At 41.7% G+C, this 24,986-nt stretch overlaps 1 protein-coding gene across 1 annotated transcript in view; it reads left to right on the plus strand.

Moving 5' to 3' along the window:
• The first annotated feature begins 1,305 nt into the window (after positions 1-1,305).
• LOC122927984 (V-set domain-containing T-cell activation inhibitor 1-like) overlaps positions 1,306-24,986 on the plus strand; it is a 29,448-nt gene continuing 5,767 nt past the window's right edge. The window contains exons 1-3 of the mRNA XM_044280388.1: positions 1,306-1,586; positions 13,772-13,839; positions 18,908-19,243. Coding sequence (XP_044136323.1) covers positions 1,579-1,586; positions 13,772-13,839; positions 18,908-19,243 — 412 coding nt within the window. The 5' untranslated portion in view covers positions 1,306-1,578. The remainder of the gene's footprint in view (positions 1,587-13,771; positions 13,840-18,907; positions 19,244-24,986) is intronic.

Genomic DNA, 24,986 nt, shown 5'->3' on the forward strand with positions numbered 1-24,986 from the left:
AAAAACAAAATTAAATCCAATCCTTAAAGGGGTTGTCTGAGGTTTTTTTTCTTTTCTTTGTATGTTTCTAACTAGACAAATGTATTCACTTTATAATTCACTTACTTTAGCTCTAGTTGCTGCTTTCTCAGATTTCACTGAGGGTCACATGACATGTGATGTCAGCTTCTCTCCCTGCTCTGATGATGTTTCCTGCACAAGCCTGAGAGAAGCTATGTGTCTGTACACCAGATGTCACTGTGCTGGCGACACACCCCTGCACTGCTGGCTGCTGCTTATTGCTCTCTCTGGATTCTTGAGGAAAAACATTAACCCCTTTAGTTGCACAGATTCAGGGCTGAAGGCTTTACTGAGTAGCTGCTGGCAGTGAGGAGACAAATGCTGGGCACAGGAACTGAAAAAGGAGCTCTGCAGAGCATTGCACAAGAACAGTGTGACGGTCATGTTCACACACACACAGGGGGAAGGATAGTGACCACTGCGCTCCACCATCACCCCTGGCCCTGCCTACTTGCCTCAAGAGTCCTGATGACAGGGGACAACTGGACGACAGTCCCTTACTTAGGATATGTGCAGGGAAGACAGACAAGACAAAATACGGAACGTGAACGGACCGGGTCAGAACCAGGAGAGCTACGCAGTACAAAGGGTTAAGCAAAGAATGGTCAGGAGAAGCTAGAGGAGTACCAGAGGAGTCCGCAAAGAGTAGTCAGGTGGGAGCCGAGGTCACAATACCAGGAGGGATGCGCATTACAGGAGGAGCAGGCAAAGGATCGTCAGGGAACAGGATCAAGTGAGTATTCAGTAGTCCAACAAATAGCCAGGAACCTAGAATTAACAGGCAACCTGTGGTCAGCAGGCTGCCTGTATTTATAGTGGGGTCTGAGGTCATTTGACGTGGCAGACCTAGGAGCAGGGAGCCTCCTAGCTAGCAAAGCCGCCCTGGGAACGAGACCAAACACAGATCCTTGCTCCCGAAGCTAAGCAGCAGGTCTGCGGCTGATGGGAGACTCAGTGCGCCTTTGGCATGCTGTGATAAACAGGTAGGGGGAAGATCCGGTGTGTATCGGCAGTGTCATTGTACAGCTGGGACTTGTAGTTCTACCCATACACCATGCTGCTGAGTCTCCCAGCAGGCAGACATGCTCACTCAGGGCAGGACTTGTATTCACTCCTTTTGCAGAGCAGGGGGAAGGGCAGAGGTTGTTTTTATTGCAGGTAAACAAAGGGCCAGAAGAGAACCAGCTAAATTAGGAAATATACTAAAAATTGCCTAGCTTAGTTATATATTGCTGCCCATCAGATTTACAGTGCTATATTTTATTTTTTTCATAACTCGGACAACTCCTTTAAGGACTTTAACTACAATACAACAAAAGCGAAACTGAAAGTAGTTTAGTGTTATTACTTCCTTATTCAGCAGCGATTGTATAGAAGCCAGGCAGCACTGTAGTCAGGCAGCACTTTAGGGTACGCTGCCTGTGACTTTCATCCGGGCACAAGTCAAGAGCTTCTACTTGTTCTAGGCTCTAGTAATGTGTGAAGATTTACTCAAGAAAACGATGAACTTCTAGCTGGATGGTGGGGTGAGTCTTATAAGACAAATGTAACCTATGTAACTGTGGGGCAGTTTGTTTGTTATGTGATCTAGATGTATACATTTCTTTTATTCTTGTAATGTCAGAAGTGCAACAAAAAAATCTGGAAGAAAGAAATGAATGTAGGAAAAAATATCTAAAAGACAATCATTTGTTTGCCCAAGGAGGTGTCAGATGTTTACCTCGAGATGTTAGACTCTGTGTGCACTGGATATCCCAACATATACCTCCATTGCAATGTTCCACTGTACAGCCATACATCTTCCATTGACCACTATCTTAAAAAACATACTGTGGTGGTTCACTGTATAGGAAAGTGCTGTCTGCTGTGCTTTCTGTACAGCTGAAAAATGGTACACGGACGTATATCAGCCTGACCGACACTAAGCAGAATCTCTTTTGGTCTTCGTCGAATGAACAGAGCTGTGACAGGCTTAGGCTACTTTCACACTCGCATTTGGTGCGGATCCGTCATGGATCTGCACAGACGGATCCGTTCAGATAATAAAACCGCATGCATCAGTTCAGAACGGATCCGTTTGTATTATCTGTAACATAACCAAGACGGATCCGTGTTGAACACCATTGAAAGTCAATGGAGGACAGATCCGTTTTCTATTGTGCCACATTGTGTCATAGATAACAGATCCGTCCCCACTGACTTACATTGTGTGTCAGGACGGATCCGTTTGGCTCAGTTTCGTCAGACGGACACCAAAACGCTGCAAGCAGTGGTGTCCGCCCCCAGAGTGGAATGGAGACGGAATGGAGGCAAACTGATGCGTTCTGAGTGGATCCTTTTCCATTCAGAATGCATAAGGGCAAAACTGATGCGTTTTGGACCGCTTGTGAGAGCCCTGAACGGATCTCACAAACGGAAACCAAAATGCCAGCGTGAAAGTTGCCTATTCATGCAGCATATAGCTATATTCTTATCAATAAAACTTTGGGCAATAAAACAGTGAGAAACCAGGGGAAAGGTTTATCATATTAGGCTACTTTCACACTGGCGTTTTGGTTTCCGTTTGTTAGATCCATTCAGGGCTCTCACAAGCGGTCCAAAACGGATCAGTTTTGCCCTCATGCATTCTGAATGGATAAGGATCTGCTCAGAAGGCATCAGTTTGCCTCCGTTCAGTCTCCATTCCGCTCTGGAGGTGGACACCAAAGCGCAGCTTGCAGCGTTTTGGTGTCCACCTGACGATGCGGAGGCAAATGGATCCGTCCTGACACACAATGTAAGTCAATGGGGACGGATCCGTTTTCTCTGACACAATATGGTGCAATTGAAAACTGATCCGTCCCCCATTGACTTTCAATGTAAGTCAAGACGGATCCGTTTTGACTTAGACTTTTTTTTAAAAGAATAATGCAAACGGATCCGTTCTGAACAGATACAAGTGTTTGCATTATAGGTGCGGATCCATCTGTGCAGATACCAGATGGATCCGCACCTAATGCAGGTGTGAAAGTAGCCTAACTCTGCTGCAATGTTCCAAAATATGACACTGTATAGCCAGCCATACAGTAGGATACATCCTCTATTGACCACTATCTTAAAACGCATACTGGGGGATATTTATCAATAATTGCGTAATCTGCGCCAACAAAACACTAACATTAGAAATCAAAAGTGGTGATTTGTTTCACCTCATATATCACACGGCGCACACCACTTTTAAAATGTGACTTTTTAAAATATAAACTTGATTATCCGCCTATTTCTCTCAATTTGCGACATTTTAACGCCAATAGCACTAAAATGTGACTTTTTTAAAACCGAAATGCGCCATTGCAGCCATCGTTGCCAGACTGCACTTGCGACATTTGAAACATATTTGTGGCTTTTGAAGCATGTTTGCGATATTTCTACTGGTAAATTGCAACATTTGTCTCACACTCGGGACATTTTTGTTATTGCTTTGTTTTTGTTGTTTAGCTCATTTATATTAGATAAAAATGAATACATCCTGTTTTAATACTTTACCTATCACTTGTTCCCACGACGAGTTGTTTTATAAAAATAATTTTATATTTTTTACAAAAAGTCGCATCTTTCTACCATAAATGCGATTTTTTTTTACACCACCACATATGCTGGCTTAATTGTCCCCAAAAATTTGAGCCATGTCTGCCTATAAGAGGCGTAATATGTACCAATTTGATAGCCCCTCCCATTTTGACATTTATAACTTATTTCTGGCAAGATGCATTCTTTATGGTAAAATTTTTGGAGAAAGCAGTTGATATATTTGGCGCAAATCAAAACGCCTTTCTTTTTGTCGCATTTTATGCCGTAAATCTGGCGCAAGAAGCTCAGTAAATGTCCTCCACTGTGTGGTGGTTCACTGTATATGAAAGTGCTGTCTGCTGGTACACAGATGTATATCAGCCTGACCGACACTAAGCAGAATGTATTTTGTTCTTCGTCGAATGAACAGAGCTGTGACTCACACAGGGTGTGCAGAGCCTTAGTCATGCAGCATATAGCTATATGCTTATCAATAAAACCAGGGTAAGGTTTATCTTATTATACATACCAGTTCGTTCAATAAAATGATTTTTTGGGGGAAAAGGAAGCATTTTTTTCTGGTTCTCTGGTTATGCAGACTATTTGTAGAATATTTTACAGTAGTGTATACTATGTATATTGAATGGTAGTTATTTTTGTGATCTTGGTTGACACTTGATCTTTTTTATAACTTTTTGTTTATCATGTAATAAACATTAAAGTGACCTTCCAGCTCTACCTAAAAATTTTACAGTAGCTGCTGAATGCTTAGTACATGTGCCTGGTGCTCTTCTTTTTAAGTTTTGTCCCAGGCCCCTCTTCTCTCACCTAAGATGGCTGCCAGCTTCCAAGACCTAAGCACAGAATGCTCTGCTGATCTGAGCATTCCCTGTGGTGTCAAACAAACCAGAGCTGATGTTCAGATTCAGGTAAACCTTGCACACCCTCCACAAAGTCAGCTGTAAGGGCAGAGTTGTGGAGGAGCTGTGCATTAGCTGTAGAGAGAAGGTGGCACTTGACCCATGACAGAACAGACATTCTTCAGCAGTCACGGCACATACTTCTTGGAAGGCTCCAGTACCTTTTGGAACTGGTCTCCTACAGCTTTTCCATTCTTTAGTCATGGCCAAAAGTATTTAGACTAACACAAAGTTCAGTTTTCACAAACTTTGCTTATTCAGCGCAGGGGCAGACTGACTATAGACCCTATAGGGAAATTTTTGGGTGGGTCGATGTCCACAGCCAAAGTCTTGCTCATGTTTGCCAGCAAAGTTCATAATGATCTAGCGCTCTCAGCTTTAATTAATTTAGGAGTATTGGGTTATTATGCACGTGGCTGGTGGCACTGTGCTATTTGGTTCTACTAGGGTGGTATTGTATGCTGTATTGTAGGCCCCACCTACAGGTGAAACTCGAAAAAATTTGAATATTGTGCAAAAGTCCATTTATTTCAGTAATGCAACTTAAAATTAGAATTTTGTGAAAAGGTTCAATGCCCTAGGCTCAAAGTGTCACACTCTAGTCAGCTAATTAATCCATACCCCCTGAGCAAAGGGGACCTCAAAATTGAGACTTTGGGGTTTCATAAGCTGTAAGCGATAATCATCCAAATTATAACAAATAAAGGCTTGAAATATCTCGCTTTGCATGTAATGAGTCTATCTCATATGTTAGTTTCACCTTTTAAGTTGCATTACTGAAATAAATTAATTTTGCACGATATTCTAATTTTTCTAGTTTCACCTGTACTTCTGTTAGCCCCGCCTATTTGTATTGGACTGCCTTCTGTCAATTTGGACCTGCCTACAACATAGGGCCACTTCTTTAAGTTACCAATTCAGCCCTTATTCAGTGTTTTTGAATCATTTTGTTAGCTGTATCTATGGTATACTGAAGTACAATTATAATCTTTTCATAACTTTTTATTGACAAATACATCCAGTTTATGCAAAGACTCAATACTTTCAATGTTGACCCTTCTTTTTCAAGACTTCTGCAATTCACTCACGCATGCTGGACATCAGTTTCTGAGCCAAATCCTGACTATTTGTTAATTATAGTAGATGGCACTCCTGGTGTGTGGTGTTCGGTGCTCAGTGGAAGGGGTCAGTCAGAATATATATAGAAACCACGACACTCGATAAGTGGTTTTTCAAAAGTGGCCAACGTTTCAGTCCTACTAGGACCTTGATCACGGCCTGAAAATAGTTATGTCATGTTTTAGTATTGCATAGATACAGTATCATGGGACGTTAAATAAATATAGACAATATCAAAGGATTAAACAAAATATTGTAGTTTCAGTGGATGTCTATCACTTCTAGATAGTTAGGTGCACCATATGACAGTAAGCAGGATGGAGATACAGCAGAACATAGAAATTTGGTAATTTCATAATCATTGTCTTCGTATGGTCTAGTAGGGTCGGTGTGAACGCCTGTATATAAGGAAATTATCATAAGGTATATTACAATATGACATGTTATACGAACAGGGTATCATCTTTTGACTATAGCATAGTAGTAAAATTATAGACATAGAATATGGCTATTGATAAGCCTATGATTGCTACTAACAACTTCTGCGCTTTTCAATTGCACTCTGCTTACAGCTCCATTTACTTGTTACTACCAACTCCTCATATTATACCTGTTACTACCAACTCCTCTGTCATTATCAACCCTGTATATGACTGCTATCAGCTACTCCTACTTTTACTTACATTCTACCTACAGCTCTCATTATTACCTTGTACTTATAGAACTTTAGCTTCACCCACTCCTACCTTTAACCCTGACTCTATTCTAAAGTTAACTCCATGTTCACTACTTACTAACTGAGAACATGATCAAAAAGGTATTAGAGTAAGGCTCATCAATCGCTCCAATAGTATATAGACATTGTTTATTCAACAGGTATGATCGCTTGAAACATAAAATGTTATTTTTCCTCGTACCTAGATAGTGTTAATATATGGGACCGAGATACGGGATCAATACAACTATGACTAAATCTATTGTCATTTTCCTCACTACTTTGACCCACTGTCTCTACCATATCTTAAATACACTATCTCATAGGCTTATCAATAGCCATATTCTATGTCTATAATTTTACTACTATGCTATAGTCAAAAGATGATACCCTGTTCGTATAACATGTCATATTGTAATATACCTTATGATAATTTCCCTATATACAGGCGTTCACACCGACCCTACTAGACCATACGAAGACAATGATTATGAAATTACCTAATTTCTATGTTCTGCCGTATCTCCATCCTGCTTACTGTCATATGGTGCACCTAACTATCTAGAAGTGATAGACATCCACTGAAACTACAATATTTTGTTTAATCCTTTGATATTGTCTATATTTATTTAACGTCCCATGATACTGTATCTATGCAATACTAAAACATGATATAACTATTTTTAGGCCGTGATCAAGGTCCTAGTAGGACTGAAACGTTGGCCACTTGCAATATAAAAAAGATCCTTTTGGGATGGACAACAAATAAATGAATTCATTTTGAAAAACGACTTATCGAGTGCCGTGGTTTCTATATAAATCCTGACTATTGACAACCCATTTTTGCCTAATCAGAGCTTGGAGTTTCTCACAATTTCTGTGTTTTTGTTTGTCCACCTGATTTGTGGAGACTGACCACAGGTTCGCAATGGGTATGGACATGAGCCCAAAATATCAGTCTTTTGTTCACTGAGCCTATTAGTTATCACTTGTGACATGGTGCTCCATCATGCTGGAAAAAAAAAATGTTCATCTCCAAATTACTCCTGGAACCTTGAGAGAACACATTTCTTTGGATGAGAAGCAACCCTACACAGGAATAGTCTGCTTTAATGTTGACATGATACAGGACTTATAACAATTGGAGATGCCCACGCTGCCACAGTCAAGGAGAAGGGAAAAGATATAGCACTGTGTAACTCTACTTAGAGTGCGTCGCTGCCGGTCTAGAAAGGGTTAATTGCCCAAACCCTCGATGAAAATATATAGATATAAAAGAGGTCAAATACTACACCCGCGCTGACTACTTAGTGCTAAATGGTAATAAGGTCACGTAACATTAATACAAGGCTGTTCGGTTATTGTTTGCCAATGTTGCCAAAATATACCAATTTTTTTATTGTTTTTTGTTGATATATTACTTTCCGGCAAAATTATTCAGGCAGAAATGCAGGATGGGTACTTGACTGTGTTGCGGTCGTGTGCAGAGTTCTTGTAAATGGTCCCGGTGGTTCAGTTGAAGTTATGAGATCTTCAGTTTCCTCTGCAAACGCACGTGGTTCCGGCTGGTGACACGTGCACGTGAGGGAAACCACGCTGGTAATCCTTGGGAGCGAGAGTTCCGTGTGACGTCACATTGGGGACGGATGCCTCCATAGACCACAATACCTCAGACGCGTTTCGGAATTAGCGAATTCCTTCCTCAGGGATGGTTGTGGTTCATCCTGTTTGGAAATAAGTAGGCGTTCGTTCCCATAGCTACCAGCCCTCCAATTATTGTCTAGGTCACAAGCTGCCGGTACATCTGATCTTTTCCAGTATTGCTCTGCCGTCTTTTCGAAAGCCGTTATAAACCTCCTTCACCCATATATCCAATTGGGGTAAGGGGATGGAGTATATATTTTAATGTTTAAAAGGTCAATTCATTTGGATATGTATTATATGTAATATGTGGCTGTCATGCTTGATTACTTCCCTTGTTAGAAAATGTATATACTGGGAAGTTTGGTATTTATCATTTATTGAATGGTTACAACTATGAGAAGGCAAACAGTTAAATTTCTTGGTTAAGTTCCCCTGGTGCGAGGCTATCCAAATTATAGATCCATTTCTTTTCATTTCTTGACATTAATTTTGATCAGGTTTGATATGTTCTAATGCTCCAAAAGTGGACCCCCCCCCACACACAATTCCCACTGTGTTTGTCTGCAAAGTGACGAGAAAGTGGGTGGCCCTCAAATTTTTTATTTATATTTCTAATATGTTCACCTATCCTAGTTTGTAGGGTTCTTTTCGTTCTGCCTACATATAGTTTAGCGCAGGGGCCTTTTATAAAGTAAATAACGCCGCTTGTATGGCATGTAAGATAACTCTCTATTTTGTATGTACTTTGTGTGTACCCTCTATTGTTTTTACTGGTCCATTTTATTTTGCAAGTTGACAAACTTTGCATGCTTTGCAGGGAAAGAAACCCAATTTGTTGTTACACACAGTTTGTTCTTTCTTCTTTTGAGTTGTTTTGAGGGAGGCGGCTATTAGATTCCCCAAGTTGTGTGCCTTCTTGAATAATATGAAGAATGGATGCTGGGATATTTTATCTCCTATGATTTCATCCTGTTTAAGGGTATCCCAGTGACGTTTAACAATCTTCCTAAAGAGGAACTCCCTCTCACTATATTGCATAATGATAGGGATTTTAAAGTCGGATTCCTCTTTTTTATTTTTTTTATTTGTGTCTAGTGGATCTTTTTTGCATTTTTTTTGTAAAAGGGTCCTCTTATCTATTTGTGCTATTTCAAGTTTTATTTTTTACAGGTCATTTTTCTTGTAGCCTTTTACCTCAACCTTATCAAATTGGTCCAATGTTGTGCAGTTGCGCCTCAATCTAATATATTGGCTGCGTGGGATGTTAGTTAACCAGACTGGTAGGTGACAGTTGTCCGAAAAGATAAAGCTGTTACTGTCTGTTGGTTTTGAATACGTCTGGGTACAGATCTGATTGTTCTGAATACTTATAGTTAGGTTTAAAAAATGTATTTGGTCCGTACTAAAAAATGGAGTGAATTGAAGATAAAATTATTTTTTATTTATTTCTAGTAAAAAATTCTTAAGTGAGTCCTCCCCTCCCTTCCAAATAAAAACAATATTGTCAATAAAACGGTGCCAGAGGACCAGATTCGCACGTAGTTGGCCGTTGGGAAAATGGAAAGCTCCTACCATCTCCCCATATACAAATTTGCAAAACTCAGTGTGAATCTGGTCCCCATAGCAGTACCCCATGTCTGTAAGTAAAAAGGCTTTGAAGAAATTGTGGTTTAAAATAACAAAATACAGGACTTATAGTAGCGTTCTCCTTTCCTTCTCTGGACAATTATTTTTCCACATGTCCCAAACAGTCTGCACGGGGCTTCATCAGAAAAATAACTTTGCCCCAGTCTTCTGCAGTCTAATCCCTGTACTTCCTGAAGATTGTCAGTCTGTCCTTGATGTTTTTCTTGGAGAGAAGTAGCTTTTTTGCTGCCCTTCTTTATATCAGGCCATCCACGAAAAGTCTTCGCCTCACTGTACCTGCAGATGCATTCATATCTGCCTGCTGACTTTCCTTGTGGTAAACCAATCCCATAGCTGAATCCTCTTTAGGAGATATTTTTGGCATTTTCTGGTCTTTCTTAAGCACTCTGAAGCCTTCTTCACAGCAATTGAACCTCTCTCCTTGAAGTTCTTGAGGATCCAATAAATGGTTGCATAGGTGCAATTTTAGAAGCAGCAATGTCTTTGCTTATGTAGGCCTTCTGATGCAAAGCAATGATGACTGCATGTGTTTCCTTGGAGATAACCATGGTTAACAGAAAAAGACAATGATGTCAATCACTCCCTCCTATAAAGCAACCAGTCTGCTCTTCTAATTCAGTCAGCATGACAAAGTGATATGAGCTGCCTTGTCATTGTTAACACTTTCTTCTAAGCTAACGAGATCACGGAAAATAGGTTTGCAAGTCATTTTGTGGCATTCTGTTTTTTTTAAATTAATTAATTTAAATGGAAAGGAATGACTTTGCAGTTAATTGCAATTCATTTGATCACTCTTCATAAGGCTACTTTCACACTAGCGTTTTCAATTTTGCTATTGAGATCTGTCATAGGACCTCAATAGCAGAAGAAAACGGTTCCGTTTTGTCCCCATTCATTGTCAATGGGGACAAAACTGAACTGAGTAAAACGGAATGCACCAAAATGCATTTGGTTGCGTCCCCATCGTGGACAGAAAAACGCTGCAACCGTTGTGGTGCCGAGAAATACGGATCCGTCCTGACACACAATGTAAGTCAATGTGGATGGATCCGTTTTTCTCTGACACGATAGAAAATTGATCCGTTCCCCATTGACTTTTAATAGTGTTCATGATGGATCCGTCATGGCTATATAAGACATAATACAACCGGATACGTTTATGACATATGCATGCGGTTGTATTATTGTAACGGAAGCGTTTTTTTCAGATTCATGACGGATCCACAAAAAACGCTAGTGTGAAAGTAGCCTAACAATCTAGAGTTAATGCAAATTGAAAAAAACTGAAGCAGCAAACTTTGTGAAAACCCAAATTTTGTTTCAGTCTCAAAATGTTTGGCCATGACTGTATACAGTAATAATGCTCGTAAGAGACTGGATCTCATTCTTTCCCCATTTACAGCTTGTAGCGGTCATACATTGTACAAATGTCCCCCTATTCAGCAGCTGCTACAAATACATGCCTAATAGTGTAGTACGTGAGCTTATCTCTCTTTTGTGCTTAGGGGCAGACTGGGAACTTAAAGTGGCCCTAGAAAAAACTAAAAGTGGTCCTTTGGCAGGTCCCACACTATCTCCCAAGCAGAACCAAATATCACAGTGCAACACAATATACTGCCCCAGCAGAACCAAATATCACAGTGCAACACAATATACTGCCCCAGCAGAAACAAATATCACAGTGCAACACAATATACTGCCCCAGCAGAACCAAATATCACAGTGCAACACAATATACTGCCCCAGCAGAAACAAATATCACAGTGCAACACAATATACTGCCCCAGCAGAAACAAATATCACAGTGCAACACAATATACTGCCCCAGCAGAACCAAATATCACAGTGCAACACAATATACTGCCCCAGCAGAACCAAATATCACAGTGCAGCAAACAATACTGTATCATCAGAACCAAACACCACAATTTCAGTACAATATACTGCTCCAGCAAGACTCAAATACCACATTGCAATACAAAACATTGCCTCAGCAGAACCAAATACAACAGTGCAACAAATTGTACAGAAGCAGAACCAAATACCACATTACAGGTTACAGCACAAAATACTGCCCCAGCAGAACCAAATACCACATTACAGGTTACAGCACAAAATACTGCCCCAGCAGAACCAAATACCACATTACAGGTTACAGCACAAAATACTGCCCAAGCAAGATCAAATACTACAGTGCAGCCCAAAATACCTCCCTGTCTCTCTGTGGTGGTCAGTGCCAACTGCCACTTTCTGTCCTCTTTCTTTTCCGGTTGTCTCTGATTATGGCTACTTTCACACCTGCGTTAGGTGCGGATCCGTCTCGTATCTGCACAGACGGATCCGCCCCTATAATGCAAACACTTGTATCCGTTCAGAACGGATCCGTTTGCATTACCATGAACAAAAAAAAAAAATTTTTTTTTTGTTCATGATAATGTAAACGGTTCCATTTTGACTTACACTGAAAGTCAATGGGAGGCGGATCTGTTTTCAATTGCACCATATTGTGTCAGTGAAAACGGATCCGTCCCCATTGACTTACATTGTAAGTCAGGATGGATCCGTTTGGCTCTGCATCGTCAGGCGGACATCAAAACGCAGCAAGCAGCGTTTTGGTGTCCGCCTCCAGAGCGGAATGGAGGCTGAACGGAGGCAAACTGATGCATTCTGAACGGATCCTTGTCCATTCAGAATGAATTGGGTCTGAACTGATCCATTTTGGGCCGCTTGTGAGAACCCTGAAACGGATCTCACAAGCGGACCCAGAAACGCCAGTGTGAAAGTAGCCTAAGATGTGGAGGAGGGGGCTGCAGAGGAGAGACACTGGTCACATCACCGAGCCCGCTCTACCTTCAGCCAGGTCTGCCTTCAGCATATCACCATCAAGTTATGAAAGTACATGATCCCTTTCTTCGTCTTCTGTTTTCTCACCAGACTGCTATGAAGACAACTTTAAGCCGTATTTCACCCCAGTGATGCCCACTATAGTTCCCTCAGTAATAATAAAGCCCTATAGCACCTCCACAAATAATAATCCCCTTATAGTGCCCCCAGCAATAAGATTGCCCCCTTTACTGCCTTTATCAAAAATAGAGTTGTCCTATTGTGTCCCTAGTTATAATAGTGCCTCATTAATGCCCTATAATGCCCCAGTATTAAAAAAGCTATAAAAGCTGCAACGTTTTGACTAGGCAAAACGTTGTAGCTTTTATAGCCTTTTTGTACATTTTTCATGGACTAACCACTAATAAAGACACTTTTGGAAGAATATGCTGCTGTCATCTACTATTTGAATTTCTATGAATGGACTTCAGTGGATCGGGAGTCATAGACGAGCTGTTGCATGCCTTCCAATGAGGAGTCAGTAAGGTACTGAAGTGCTGCTCTACAAGTTAATAATTATTCATTATTAAACGTCACCATTCAGGCGGTGGTTGGGATGATGTAATTGCACTACTTGAGACCCAGTGCAAGCGGTCGCGATGACATTATCGTTTCACAACTGCTTGCGCCATTCTACTTTCTCATAGGTCTCACGCCCAGTAGCCTGAGGCCTATGAGGGTAAATGGTGGGGCTGGGAGCCTGAGGATGGTGACAGTTAAATCTAGGAGTGCACCTGCGGCTGCTGGCCTGGTATATAAATACCTGGTACTCCTAACGTTAATTATTGCTGGACAGGTCATGGTCATCTGGTGGCCATGAGGAGGGCTCGAGTGGCCCACTGGGCATTGGAACACTGCAAATCTTCCCAGTAGGGTCTATGGCCAGTCCACCTCTGCCTGTGCTCTGTTCCCCACAAACACAGAGTCACAAATTACAGGCTGTGATAGGCTTTTCTCTATCACCAACGAGCACTTTCATTTAGTGCAAGGACAGCTCTCCTCACCCTCAACACTGGCACTGTATTACCAGTCACTCATATTACCAGAGATGTTTTTTACTTGAATAAACGATACCTCCTCAGTTAGATGTGCCCTAGATGGTGCTTACTTCTCATTCAGTGTGATGTTGATAGCCAAGGCTTTTCTACACACTGAAAAGTGTAATTTATGAGGTAAATGGCAATATACAACATTTGCTAACATTGTGGGTGCTTCTGATGTTTTATACTTACAGGGAAAGTTACTATACCAGAATGTGTCTCATTGCTGATCTTCTGTGGATTGTGTCCTTCTGGCCATCAGGTAAACAATATTTCAAAAAGTTTTTAGTTTTTTTTTAAGTAGGTTTAATCCTAGGACTAGTATTACATTTTATTTGATAATATAGTTTTACTGTATCAGTATTTAGCATAGTTGCTTTTTAATGAGAAATCTTCAAAACATGATCCAGCTAGGTTCCTTAAAATTTGAGATACAATGTTATAATACCTGAGTAATATCATAAATTACAACCTTTTATAACACATAAATGTTTGGTCAAGCTAAGCATGCTTGTCTTTGTTCAGTCGGACGAGATAGTGGTTAGCCGAACATCGAATAGCTTCTCTAATACACTACCTGGCCCAAAAAAGGTCACACACTCTAATATTTTATTGGACCACCTTTAGCTTTGATTATGGCACACATTCGCTGTGGCATAGTTTCCACAAGCTTCTGCAATTTCACAACATTTATTTCTGTCCAGCGTTGCATACATTTTTTTCCAAGATCTTGTAATGGGAGATTTAAACCACTGCGCAAAGTATTCACCAGCACATCCCAAAGATTCTCAATAGGGTTCAGGTCTGGACTCCATGGCCAATCCATGTGTGAAACTAATGTCTCTTTCTTCTTGAACCACTCTCTCACAATTTGAGCCTGTGCCATATGCCCGTTCCATCAGGGAAGGATACATCCATTGATGGAATAACCTGGTCATTCAGTATATTCAGGTAGTCAGCTGACCTCATTCTTTGGACACATAATATTGCTGAACCTAGACCTGACAAACTGGGAGGCTCTTAGCCATTTTTTATATAAATCTAGGTGGTGACCTTTTTTTGGCCAGGCAGTGTATGTATGGCCAGGTTTAGACCATGAAGTATATAAGTGTGTTGGGCATGATTCTAGATTTAAGAAATAAGCCTTCATGTTCATGCATAGAGCTTTGGCCACAATGAAAAGACATAGACTGGGAGTACTTGCCAAATCTAGCATTGGCATTAATATTAGAGGAGGAATGTATTCAGGTCCATGTAAGTTCCTACAAGAGAAAGCACATGGTACACCTACAAATTCATATAATGCAGCATCTTTTGTCTCAGTTGCCCGAAGAAGGCGGCGGTCCCTAGACACTTTGCAGATGCTTGTTTTCACACTTTTGTCTGTCTCAATCTTCAATTTCAATATGGACTAACTAACATTTTGTACTGCCACTGTATTGTGTATCTTTTTGGATCTAATCAAGATAAAAGAAACTGCGTAATACAGGGTGGCCCACCAAAAAGTAGCCCGCCTCCAATATCTCCAACCGTACCGAATAACGTGTGTGCAGGAACTGAAAGAGTCTGACAAAGCTAAACATAAATTACTGTATTTGGTTGCTGACTATGATTGCTAACAGACATTTGGTCCCATTGTACTTCATGATGGATGAAGCTTGGTTTCATTTATCAGGTCACATAAATTCCCAGAATAGGAGGTACTGTACTGTTCCGCTGAGAATCCCCATTTGACTCACAAAACACCACTTCAGGACCAGAAAATGCTGGTTGTTGCACATTGTCATAAACAGTAGGCCCAATTTTCTTCAAATCAACTGTGAATACCTAAATTTACCTGAACATCGTTGAACAGTTTTACAACCAACTAACACCAGAAGAAAAAATGTCCTGCTTTTTCAAACAAGATGGGACAATATGCCACACCATACGGAAATCACTGGCACGTGTTCATGAACTGTTTATGGAGGAGCGAATTGTGAGCAAGGGGTTATGGCCACCACGTTCCCCAGACTTGGCCACATGTGATTTTTATCTGTGGGGGAATTTAAAGCTGAAAATGTATGCTAACAATCCACATCCCCTGGATGAACTCAAGGAAAACATAACAAACACTATCCGCAGCATCGCAAGCAGTATTAGCCAATGTAATCCGACGTCCCCAAACATGCAGAGACATGAACGGTGACCACTTTCAGCATTTTTTGTGACTTGTGGGTAATAAAAAAGAAAAAAATCCTCTTGCTCGCTCATCTTGTCATACTATCGCTTGAGGTGGGCTTCTTTTTCGTGGGCCACCCTGTATAATGGAGGGTATTCCATGTGCTTTCCTTTTTATGTACTAAAGAAGACTAGAGAGGACTGCTTGTATGTGTTAGTCAGTCACCATGATTGACATATTCCTCTCCGGAGTGTTGCAGAGATTCCATTCAAGTGCCTGCTACCTTATACAGAATACCAATAGGATCATCCATCCATTGTCTATTCTGAGGGCTGCTTGAAAAAATGCATCTCCACAGGTCCCTATAGTAAGGATGCACCTGGCCAGTTTGCTTTGGCACATGCTGCTATTCCTCCATGACTGAGACATTATTTTGACTCCCAAATTGCAGTTTCCCCCTGCTCTGCATCCTCAGACTAGTATGAAGAAACATATATTTTTTTTTATATAGGAAAAAGACAATATGGAATTCCAATGTATTTATAGTTATGTACTTATATTTGCTTATGTGATATTTGCTTATACTTGTATTACAGTTCAAAGTTATATTTAATGTTAATGATTCACTTTAATAGTCATGTTATGGCCATTGACCCCCAATCCCTTTAGTCTGTTACCCAGCACTTAACTAGGGATAATCGCCTTTCTGGTTTAATATTCAGACTGGTGTAGCGTATGTGAAATCAGATGCAGAGAAATCTCAACTGAAAATTATGTTTTCCTGAAAAGCTGTAGAGCATAGGAACTATGAATAAGATTATCATGGTCATAAATGTATCTAGATTGCTAAATTACTATGGTTCAAAATCCATAGAAAATCATTTGCTCACTGTGTGTTAAAATGGTTACAGATGAAATAGCAATCATTAGGGGGGTTTCCAGGAATTTACAGAGGAGAAGGAAGTGTGACCCCTGGGACAACCACAGATCAGCAGAATGACTGTTGGTGCTTGGTGGAGCACTATGGCCCCTTTGTCCCATTCTATGATCATATATTTATAGGCTGGACTAAGGGTCAATGTAAAATCTTGGGAATCCCTTTGATATTCTGACCGTACGTGATCACCTAAATGGTAGTTATAACATACCTCCCAATTTTTCGAAATCACAAAAAATGTAGCAACCCGCTCAAATGTTTTAATACTAAGCCATGCCTCTAACTTCCCCCAATACCTCTCTTTACATGCCAAATGCCACCCAGTCACCTTAGTGATCCCACATGGTAAATATTCATCCTTTGTGCCCCCAAAAGGTAGTTTTGCCCCCTTAATTCCCCCAGAGGTTAGGCCCACATTGTGCCCCCACACAGTAGTTATGCTCACAATGTGTCTCCCCATAATAGTTATGCCCACATTGTCCCCCCGTAACAGTAGTTATGCCCACATTGTGCCCCTGTCACAGAAGTTATGCCTACATTGAGCCCCCTCACAATAGTTATGCCCACATTGTGGCCCTTTCACAGTAGTTGTTCCCCCCTCACAGTGGAGTCCTTTTCACAGTAGTTATGTCTACATTGTACCCCCTTGCAGTTGTTATGCCCACTTTGTTCCCCTTTCACAGTAGTTATGTTCCTCTTACAGTAGTGCCCCTTTCACAGTAGTTATGCCTACATTGTGCCCCCTCACAGTAGTTATGCCCACATTGCGCTCCTTTCACAGTAGTTATGCCCATTTGCATTCATGCCCCTTTCACTGTTATGCCCATATTGTGCCACTTCACAGTAGTTATGCCCACACTGTGTCCCCTTCAGAGTAGTTATGCCCAAATTGTGCCCTCTCGCAGTAGTTATGACCCCTTTCAGTATTGCCCCTTTCACAGTAGTTATGCCCCATTTCAGTGGTGCACTGTTAATAAAATAAAAAAATAAGAACAGTAAATACTTTCTCAAATGATCGGAGCACCTCCTGCGTTCCCCAGCAGGCATGATGCAGTCACAGACACATCGTGGTTGCCAGGCTGTGTAGAAGGAGCCCACTGGCCAATTTCTGGAATTGCATGTTCCTCTTACACAGCCCAGCAAACTCCATTCTTCACCCTTTGCAATTAGCAATGGTCTTTATAATGCAGAGACAGTTGAGCATGGGACATACATCTGTCATCCCGGGACTGTGGGACAGCAGCCAAAATTGGGGGGTATGATATAATATAGTGTATAATATGAAAATAATTGACTTTCCTGTAGACTTTCCAATAGTCTTGTATGGGGCAGGCAGCATGGATCATTATGAAAGGAAGTGTAACAAGGGTCTAACTCCTACCAATCTAACATTTATCATCTGTCCTCTGGATAGAATATATGTGACGATACCAGCAAATCAGTCAAAACTAGGAGAAACAAACTTAGCTTTGCCAATAGACCAATTTCCTATTACACAGCCAAACTTCCCCCTTAGAAGACAGAAGGTGGGGGAGGCTAAAATACAAACATTTCAACCAGCATTGTCTTATATGCAGGAACAAATTGACAGAAAAGTAACAATTTTAGTCTAGGAGAAAGAATGAGAAATGATAACTACCTACAGTGTACAGTATATCTATGTTGTGTTCCTTCTGTGGATACAAATAAAGCCTGCAAAGGTTTGAGGAAGATAGCAAACTGATTATTTCTCCACTTTTGTCTTCCTTCAATAAAAGGAAAAGTTTAATGATAAGCATATGAGCAATAAAGTATCTAAATGACACTGTTATACAGTTTACAAGACATACAGTGCATAAAATACAATCATATTAACATTTGCAGCAGGGACACTGCGCATGTTCACAGCAGCGGTATGAGTCTCCGTTGTTTGGCACTGTTATAGGAGCAGAACAACAAAATAACAGAAATGCTGGATCCAGCACATAGCTTAAATGAATGAAGGAGAACAAAGTGCTATACACTGTTTTTAGTGGAAAAATAGTCCTGCATGCAGGACTTTTTTATCTGCAATTTTTGGCAGAATCTGTGATGAAGGCTCCGAATGAAGCCTTAATGTGGTTTCTACTTCCTTTAGAAAAAATGGATAGTTGGGTTCCTCTTGGGGATGTTGAGAGAAAAAAAAAACATGGTAAAGTAATTAAACCAGAAGACACACACCCTATTTTTACTTCAATATGCTTTGGTTTTCAGCCTCCAGTAACATAATTGTTTTGAGGAGTGAAGGTGAAGATGTGATTCTACCTTGCATTGTTAAATACAAAGAAGAGTTTTCATATCATGAGCTCTTTGTTAGGTGGAAAACTGACAACAACATTTTTGTTAAACTTTTTTTTTATGGAGACTATCAAAAAGAAAAGCAAAATGACATTTTTAAGGAAAGAACAGAACTATTTTATAAAGAGTTTCCAAAAGGAAATTTGTCTCTGTTACTACACAATGTACAGATATCTGATACAGGAATATATGAATGTCTTGTAATGACACAGAAATCTAGGTATACAATGAAAACAGAGCTTTTGGTACAAGGTAAGAAACATATATCAGATATATAGATACATGTAATGATGCATTCTTAGGGCTCTTTCACACTTGCGTTGTTCTGTTCCGGCATAGAGTTCCGTCGTCGGGGCTCTATGCCGGAAGACTCCTGATCATTTTTATCCTAATGCATTCTGAATGGCGAGAAATCCGTTCAGGATGCATCAGGATCTCTTCAGTTCAGGACCAGAACATTTTTTGGCCGGAGAAAATACCGCAGCATGCCGTACTTTTTGCTCCGGCCAAAAATCCGGATCCGGAATTAATGCCCATTGAAAGGCCTTAAGCTGATCCGGCCTTAAGCTAAACGTCGTTTTGGCGCATTGCCGGATCCGACGTTTAGCTTTTTCTGAATGGTTACCATGGATGCCGGGACGCTAAAGTCCTGGCAGCCATGGTAAAGTGTAGTGGGGAGCGGGGGAGCAGTATACTTACCGTCCGTGCGGCTCCCGGGGTGCTCCAGAGTGACGTCAGGGCGCCCCACGCGCATGGATGACGTGATCGCATGGCACGTCATCCATGCGCATGGAGCGCTCTGACGGCATTCTGAAGCGCCCCGGGAGCCGCACGGACTGTAAGTATACTGCTCCCCCTCTCCCCACTATTACTATGGCAACCAGGACGTTAATAGCGTCCTGGCTGCCATAGTAACACTGAACGCATTTTGAAGACGGATCCGTCTTCAAATGCTTTCAGTTCACTTGCGTTTTTCCGGATCCGGTGTGTATTTCCGGCAAGTGGAGTACACGCCGGATCCGGACAACGCAAGTGTGAAAGAGCCCTTAGTAAGATTCATTTGTATAGAACTGGTATACTTTTGACAACATTGTATACCATGAATTATTGATTTGTGTGCAAGAGTATATTAGGCTTCGTTCACATCACCGTTCAGCCTTTCCGTTCTCCTGCCCCTTTTAGGGGCAGGAAAACGGAAAGGACGGATTCGGCACATAACTGAGCCGAAAGGAGTCCACGGGCCCCATAGACTATTATGGGGTCCATTAGGTGTCCGCTCAGAAGAAGATTTTTGTAGCGGAGACAAAAGTCCTGCATGCACAACTTTTGTCTCCACTCAAATGTCTTCTGAACGGAAACCTAAAGGATCCCATTATAGTCTACGAGGCCTGTGGACTACGATGTGAACGAAACCTTAGTCAAATCCTTTCCTGTATTGATACATGCAAATATTCAACTTTTCTCTTGATAACTCCAAAACTGAAAGTTTTTATCTCACTAAAGCATCCTCTGTTTTAAAGTGGTTGTCCAGAATTGCAATAAAATACAGTTGCAAGAAAAAGTATGTGAACCCTTTGGAATGATATGGATTTCTGGACAAATTGGTCATAAAATGTGATCTGATCTTCACCTAAGTCACAACAATAGACAATCACAGTCTGCTTAAACTAATAACACACAAAAAAAAATTAATGTTACCATGTTTTTATTGAACACACCATGTAAACATTCACAGTGCAGGTGGAAAAAGTATGTGAACCCCTAGACATCTCCAAGAGCTAATTGGAGTGAGGTGTCAGCCAACTCAAGTCCAATCAATGAGATGAGATTGAAGGTGTTGATTACAGCTGCCCTGCCCTATAAAAAACAAACACCAGTTCTGGGTTTGCTTTTCACAAGAAGCATTGCCTAATGTGAATGATGCCTCGCACAAAAGAGCTCTCAGAAGACCTACGATTAAGAATTGTTGACTTGCATAAAGCTGGAAAGGGTTATAAAAGTATCTCCAAAAGCCTTGCTGTTCATCAGTCCACGGTAAGACAAATTGTCTATAAATGGAGAAAGTTCAGCACTGCTGCTACTCTCCCTAGGAGTGGCCGTCCTGTAAAGATGACTGCAAGAGCACCACGCAGACTGCTCAATGAGGTGAATAAGAATCCTAGAGTGTCAGCTAAAGACTTACAAAAGTCTCTGGCATATGTTAACATTCCTGTTAGCGAATCTACGATACGTAAAACACTAAACAAGAATGTATTTCATGGGAGGATACCACAGAGGAAGCCACTGCTGTCCAAAAAAACCATTGCTGCACGTTTACAGTTTGCACAACAGCATCTGGATGTTCCACAGCAGTACTGGCAAAATATTCTGTGGACAGATAAAACCAAAGTTGAGTTGTTTGGAAGAAACACACAACACTATGTGTGGAGAAAAAGAGGCACAGCACACCAACATCAAAACCTAATCCCAACTGTGAAGTATAGTGGTTATAGGGCATCATGGTTTGGGGCTGCTTTGCTGCGTCAGGGCCTGGACTGATTGCTATCATCGAAAGAATAATGAATTCCCAAATTTATCAAGACATTTTGCTGGAGAACTTAAGGCCACCTGTCCACCAGCTGAAGCTCAACAGAAGATGGGTTTTGCAACAGGACCACGACCCAAAGCATAGAAATAAATCAACACCAGAATGGCTTAAACAGAAGAAAATATGCCTTCTGGAGTGGCCCAGTCAGAGTCCTGACCTCAACCCGATTGAGATGCTGTGGCATGACCTTAAGAAAGCGATTCATACCAGACATCCCAAGAATATTGCTGAACTGAAACAGTTCCGTAAAGAGGAATGGTCAAGAATTACTCCTGACCGTTGTGCACGTCTGATCTGCAACTACAGGAAACATTTGGTTGAAGTTATTGCTGCCAAAGGAGGCTCAACCAGTTATTAAATCCAAGGGTTCACATACTTTTTCCACCTGCTGTCACGGCTGAGGATGGGGAAAACCCTCAGCCGTTCGATGCCGGATGATGGTGGTCGCTGCTCGACCAGGGCAATTAGGGAGAATTAGGGAGCAGGTCACCTCCTATTGCGTCCCTAACACTGACCCTGTCTCCTGTCCGCATGAGCAGACCCTGATGGTAGAAGGGCTCATACTCTGGAACCTAATAGTCCCTACAAGCCCTCAGGATGGCCCTGAACTAAGGAGCAGGGTAAGACAACCTACTCCTCCTAGGCACGGAGGAACAGGAGTCTCATTGGCCAAGCAGCATGAAAGAAGGGGAACATGAACAGATCTATGAATATGACAGGTGAACCAAACAGTTCCACACTAACCTGCCACAGCCTTGCTGACTGGAACCAGTGCTCAGAAAACGCTGTCCACATAAACATAAGACAAACAGCACACACATAAAAACACACAGGAACCAGGACATCCATAGCTGCAAAGAATAGATAAACCACACAGACATCATCTAACACCAGACATAAAGTTTATGACCACAAGGGTGGCCCCCACTGGCAGATGGTATAACAGGATGATGTCTCCAGCAACCATGGCTGAAGAACCCCTCAGCTAACTGAAAACAGCAGAGGCTTTATAGCCCAAAGTAGCCACACCCACACTCAGACACACCCAGTGAACACACACACAGAAGGGAGTTAACCCTTCAAACACAAGGCAAGGGAAGACGGCCACTTAAAGGGGAAGTACACACATAAACACACACTTCACCTGTTGCCGCGGGCAACGACATGCGAGGCAACCATGTCCTGGGGATCAGCCATAGGGCTGAGACACTGCCACCACATGCACACAACACCACACGTTGCCATGAACAACCAAGTGAAGGAAAGTGTCACAAAACATACCATAGGCCGTGACACCTGCACTGTGAATGTTTACATGGTGTGTTCAATAAAAACATGGTAGCATTTAATTATTTGTGTGTAATTAGTTTTAGCAGACTTCGATTGGCTATTGTTGTGACTTGGGTGAAGATCAGATCACATTTCATGACTAATTTGTGCAGAAATCCATATCATTCCAAAGGGTTTACATACTTTTTATTGCAACTGTATGTCTGCCTTCTTCCAAAAACAGCACCACACCTGTCCACAGGATGTGTATGGTATTGTAGCTCAGCCCCTTTCCCATCAGTGGATCTAAGCAGTAATACTAGACACAACCTATGGCCAGGTGTGGTAGTATTTCTGGAAGAAAGCAGCTATTTTAAAGATAGTGCAGAAAAATGCATTGCAGTAAACAGGTATTCTGCTTGGTGACACCTACCACCTATAGTTTGAAAGGGTTGTCCATATTTTTAATATTGATGGTTTATCCTCATAATAGGGCATCAATATTAAAATACTGTAATAGAGTTGAGCGAATCCGAACTGTAAATTTTTGGACCCCGAACCCGAATATTTCAGTAAAAGTTTGGGTTCAGTGTTTGGCGAGTTAATGGTGCTTTTTGAAAGGCTGCAGAGCAGCCAATCAACAAGCTTTTAACTTGTGTGCCCTTAGAAGCTATCACAGCCATGCCCACTAATGGCATGGCTGTGATTGGCCAGTGCAGCATGTGACTCCAGCTGTAGTCACTAGCACTGCACGTCACTCTGCTCTGATTAGTGTAGGGATAGGATGCTGCTGCTGTGTGGGAGAGAATAGGACAGAATCTTTAATCAGAAGTGCTTGTTAACTCAGCGATCTACCTAGATTTTGTTTTGTGGGTGCAGTGCACAATCTTTTTACCCTGCCCTGAGCCCAGTGACCCAGAAAAATAACTTTTATCTGTCTGTTAGTTAGGTGGGTGGCAGCGGAGGCCATTTTATGCAAGTTCGTATATGCATTTGTGACAGTTAAATAGAAGCTTGAACCACTGCAATTATATTCTGGGTTTAAAAAAATCACCCATTTTTGGAAAGACCCTACATCTGTAGCCTTTGCTGCATTAGTCAGTGTGCAATTTAGGCTAGAAATACTACAATAATTTCCTGGGTTTTAAAAAACACCCTTTTTGGGCAAAATACTATATTTTACAGCCCTTGCTGCATCTGTCAGTGTGAAATTCAAGTGTTATATACTGCTGTCATATTCTGTTATTAAAAAAACACCCTTTTTGGCCAAAGTACTTAATTTGCGGCCTTGTATGCATCTGTCAATGTGAGATACACGCTTTAGATATTGCTGTTCTACTAAATTAGAGAAATATGAGGAGAGCGTTTAATAAGGGACGTGGCCCCGGTCGTGGTGCTGTTGGTGGAGCTCCTGTTGCAGGGAGAGGATGTGGTCGATCTGTGCCAGCTACACGCACAAGTGAAACACCTTCCTCAGGTGCGAGTAGGCGACAGAACCCTCAGCTTTATTTGGTCGGGCCTAATGCGGCTCTACGAATGGTGAGGCCAGAACAAGTACAGACGATAGTAGATTTGGTTGCTGACAGTGCCTCCAGTTCCATCACATTGTCTCCCACCCTGTCTCCTGCTGAAAGATCAAAGTTGGCACCTGCAGCCGATGTCCATCAGTCTTTCACCTCACCCCCTTGCAAATCAGCCAAACAGTCTGAGCCCCAAGTCATGCAGCAGTCTCTTCTGCTTTTTGATGACTCTTCTAGCAGGGTTTCCCAGGGCAATCCACATAGCCCTGCCCCAGAAGTGGAAGAGATTGAGTGCACTGATGCCCAACCACTTATGTTTCACGATGAGTACATGGTAGGACCACCGCAGCTCAGATGATGACGAAACACAGGTGCCAACTGCTGTGGCTTTCGAAAGTGTGCAGACCGACAAAGAGGGCAGGGGTAAAGACTGGGTAGAAGATGATATGGAGAACGAGGAGGTCCTCGACCCCACATGGAATCAAGGTCATGTAAGTGACCTATGTAGTTCGGAGGAAGAGGCGGTGGTCGGACTAGCTGGTTTGATGCACATCCCTTGCCTGGCGCATGTGCTGAATTTGGTGGTGCAGAGGTTCCTTAAAAATTACCCCGATCTGTC

Source organism: Bufo gargarizans, chromosome 2 (genome assembly GCF_014858855.1).
Source record: "Bufo gargarizans isolate SCDJY-AF-19 chromosome 2, ASM1485885v1, whole genome shotgun sequence".
In the NCBI taxonomy this organism is placed as follows: domain Eukaryota; kingdom Metazoa; phylum Chordata; class Amphibia; order Anura; family Bufonidae; genus Bufo; species Bufo gargarizans.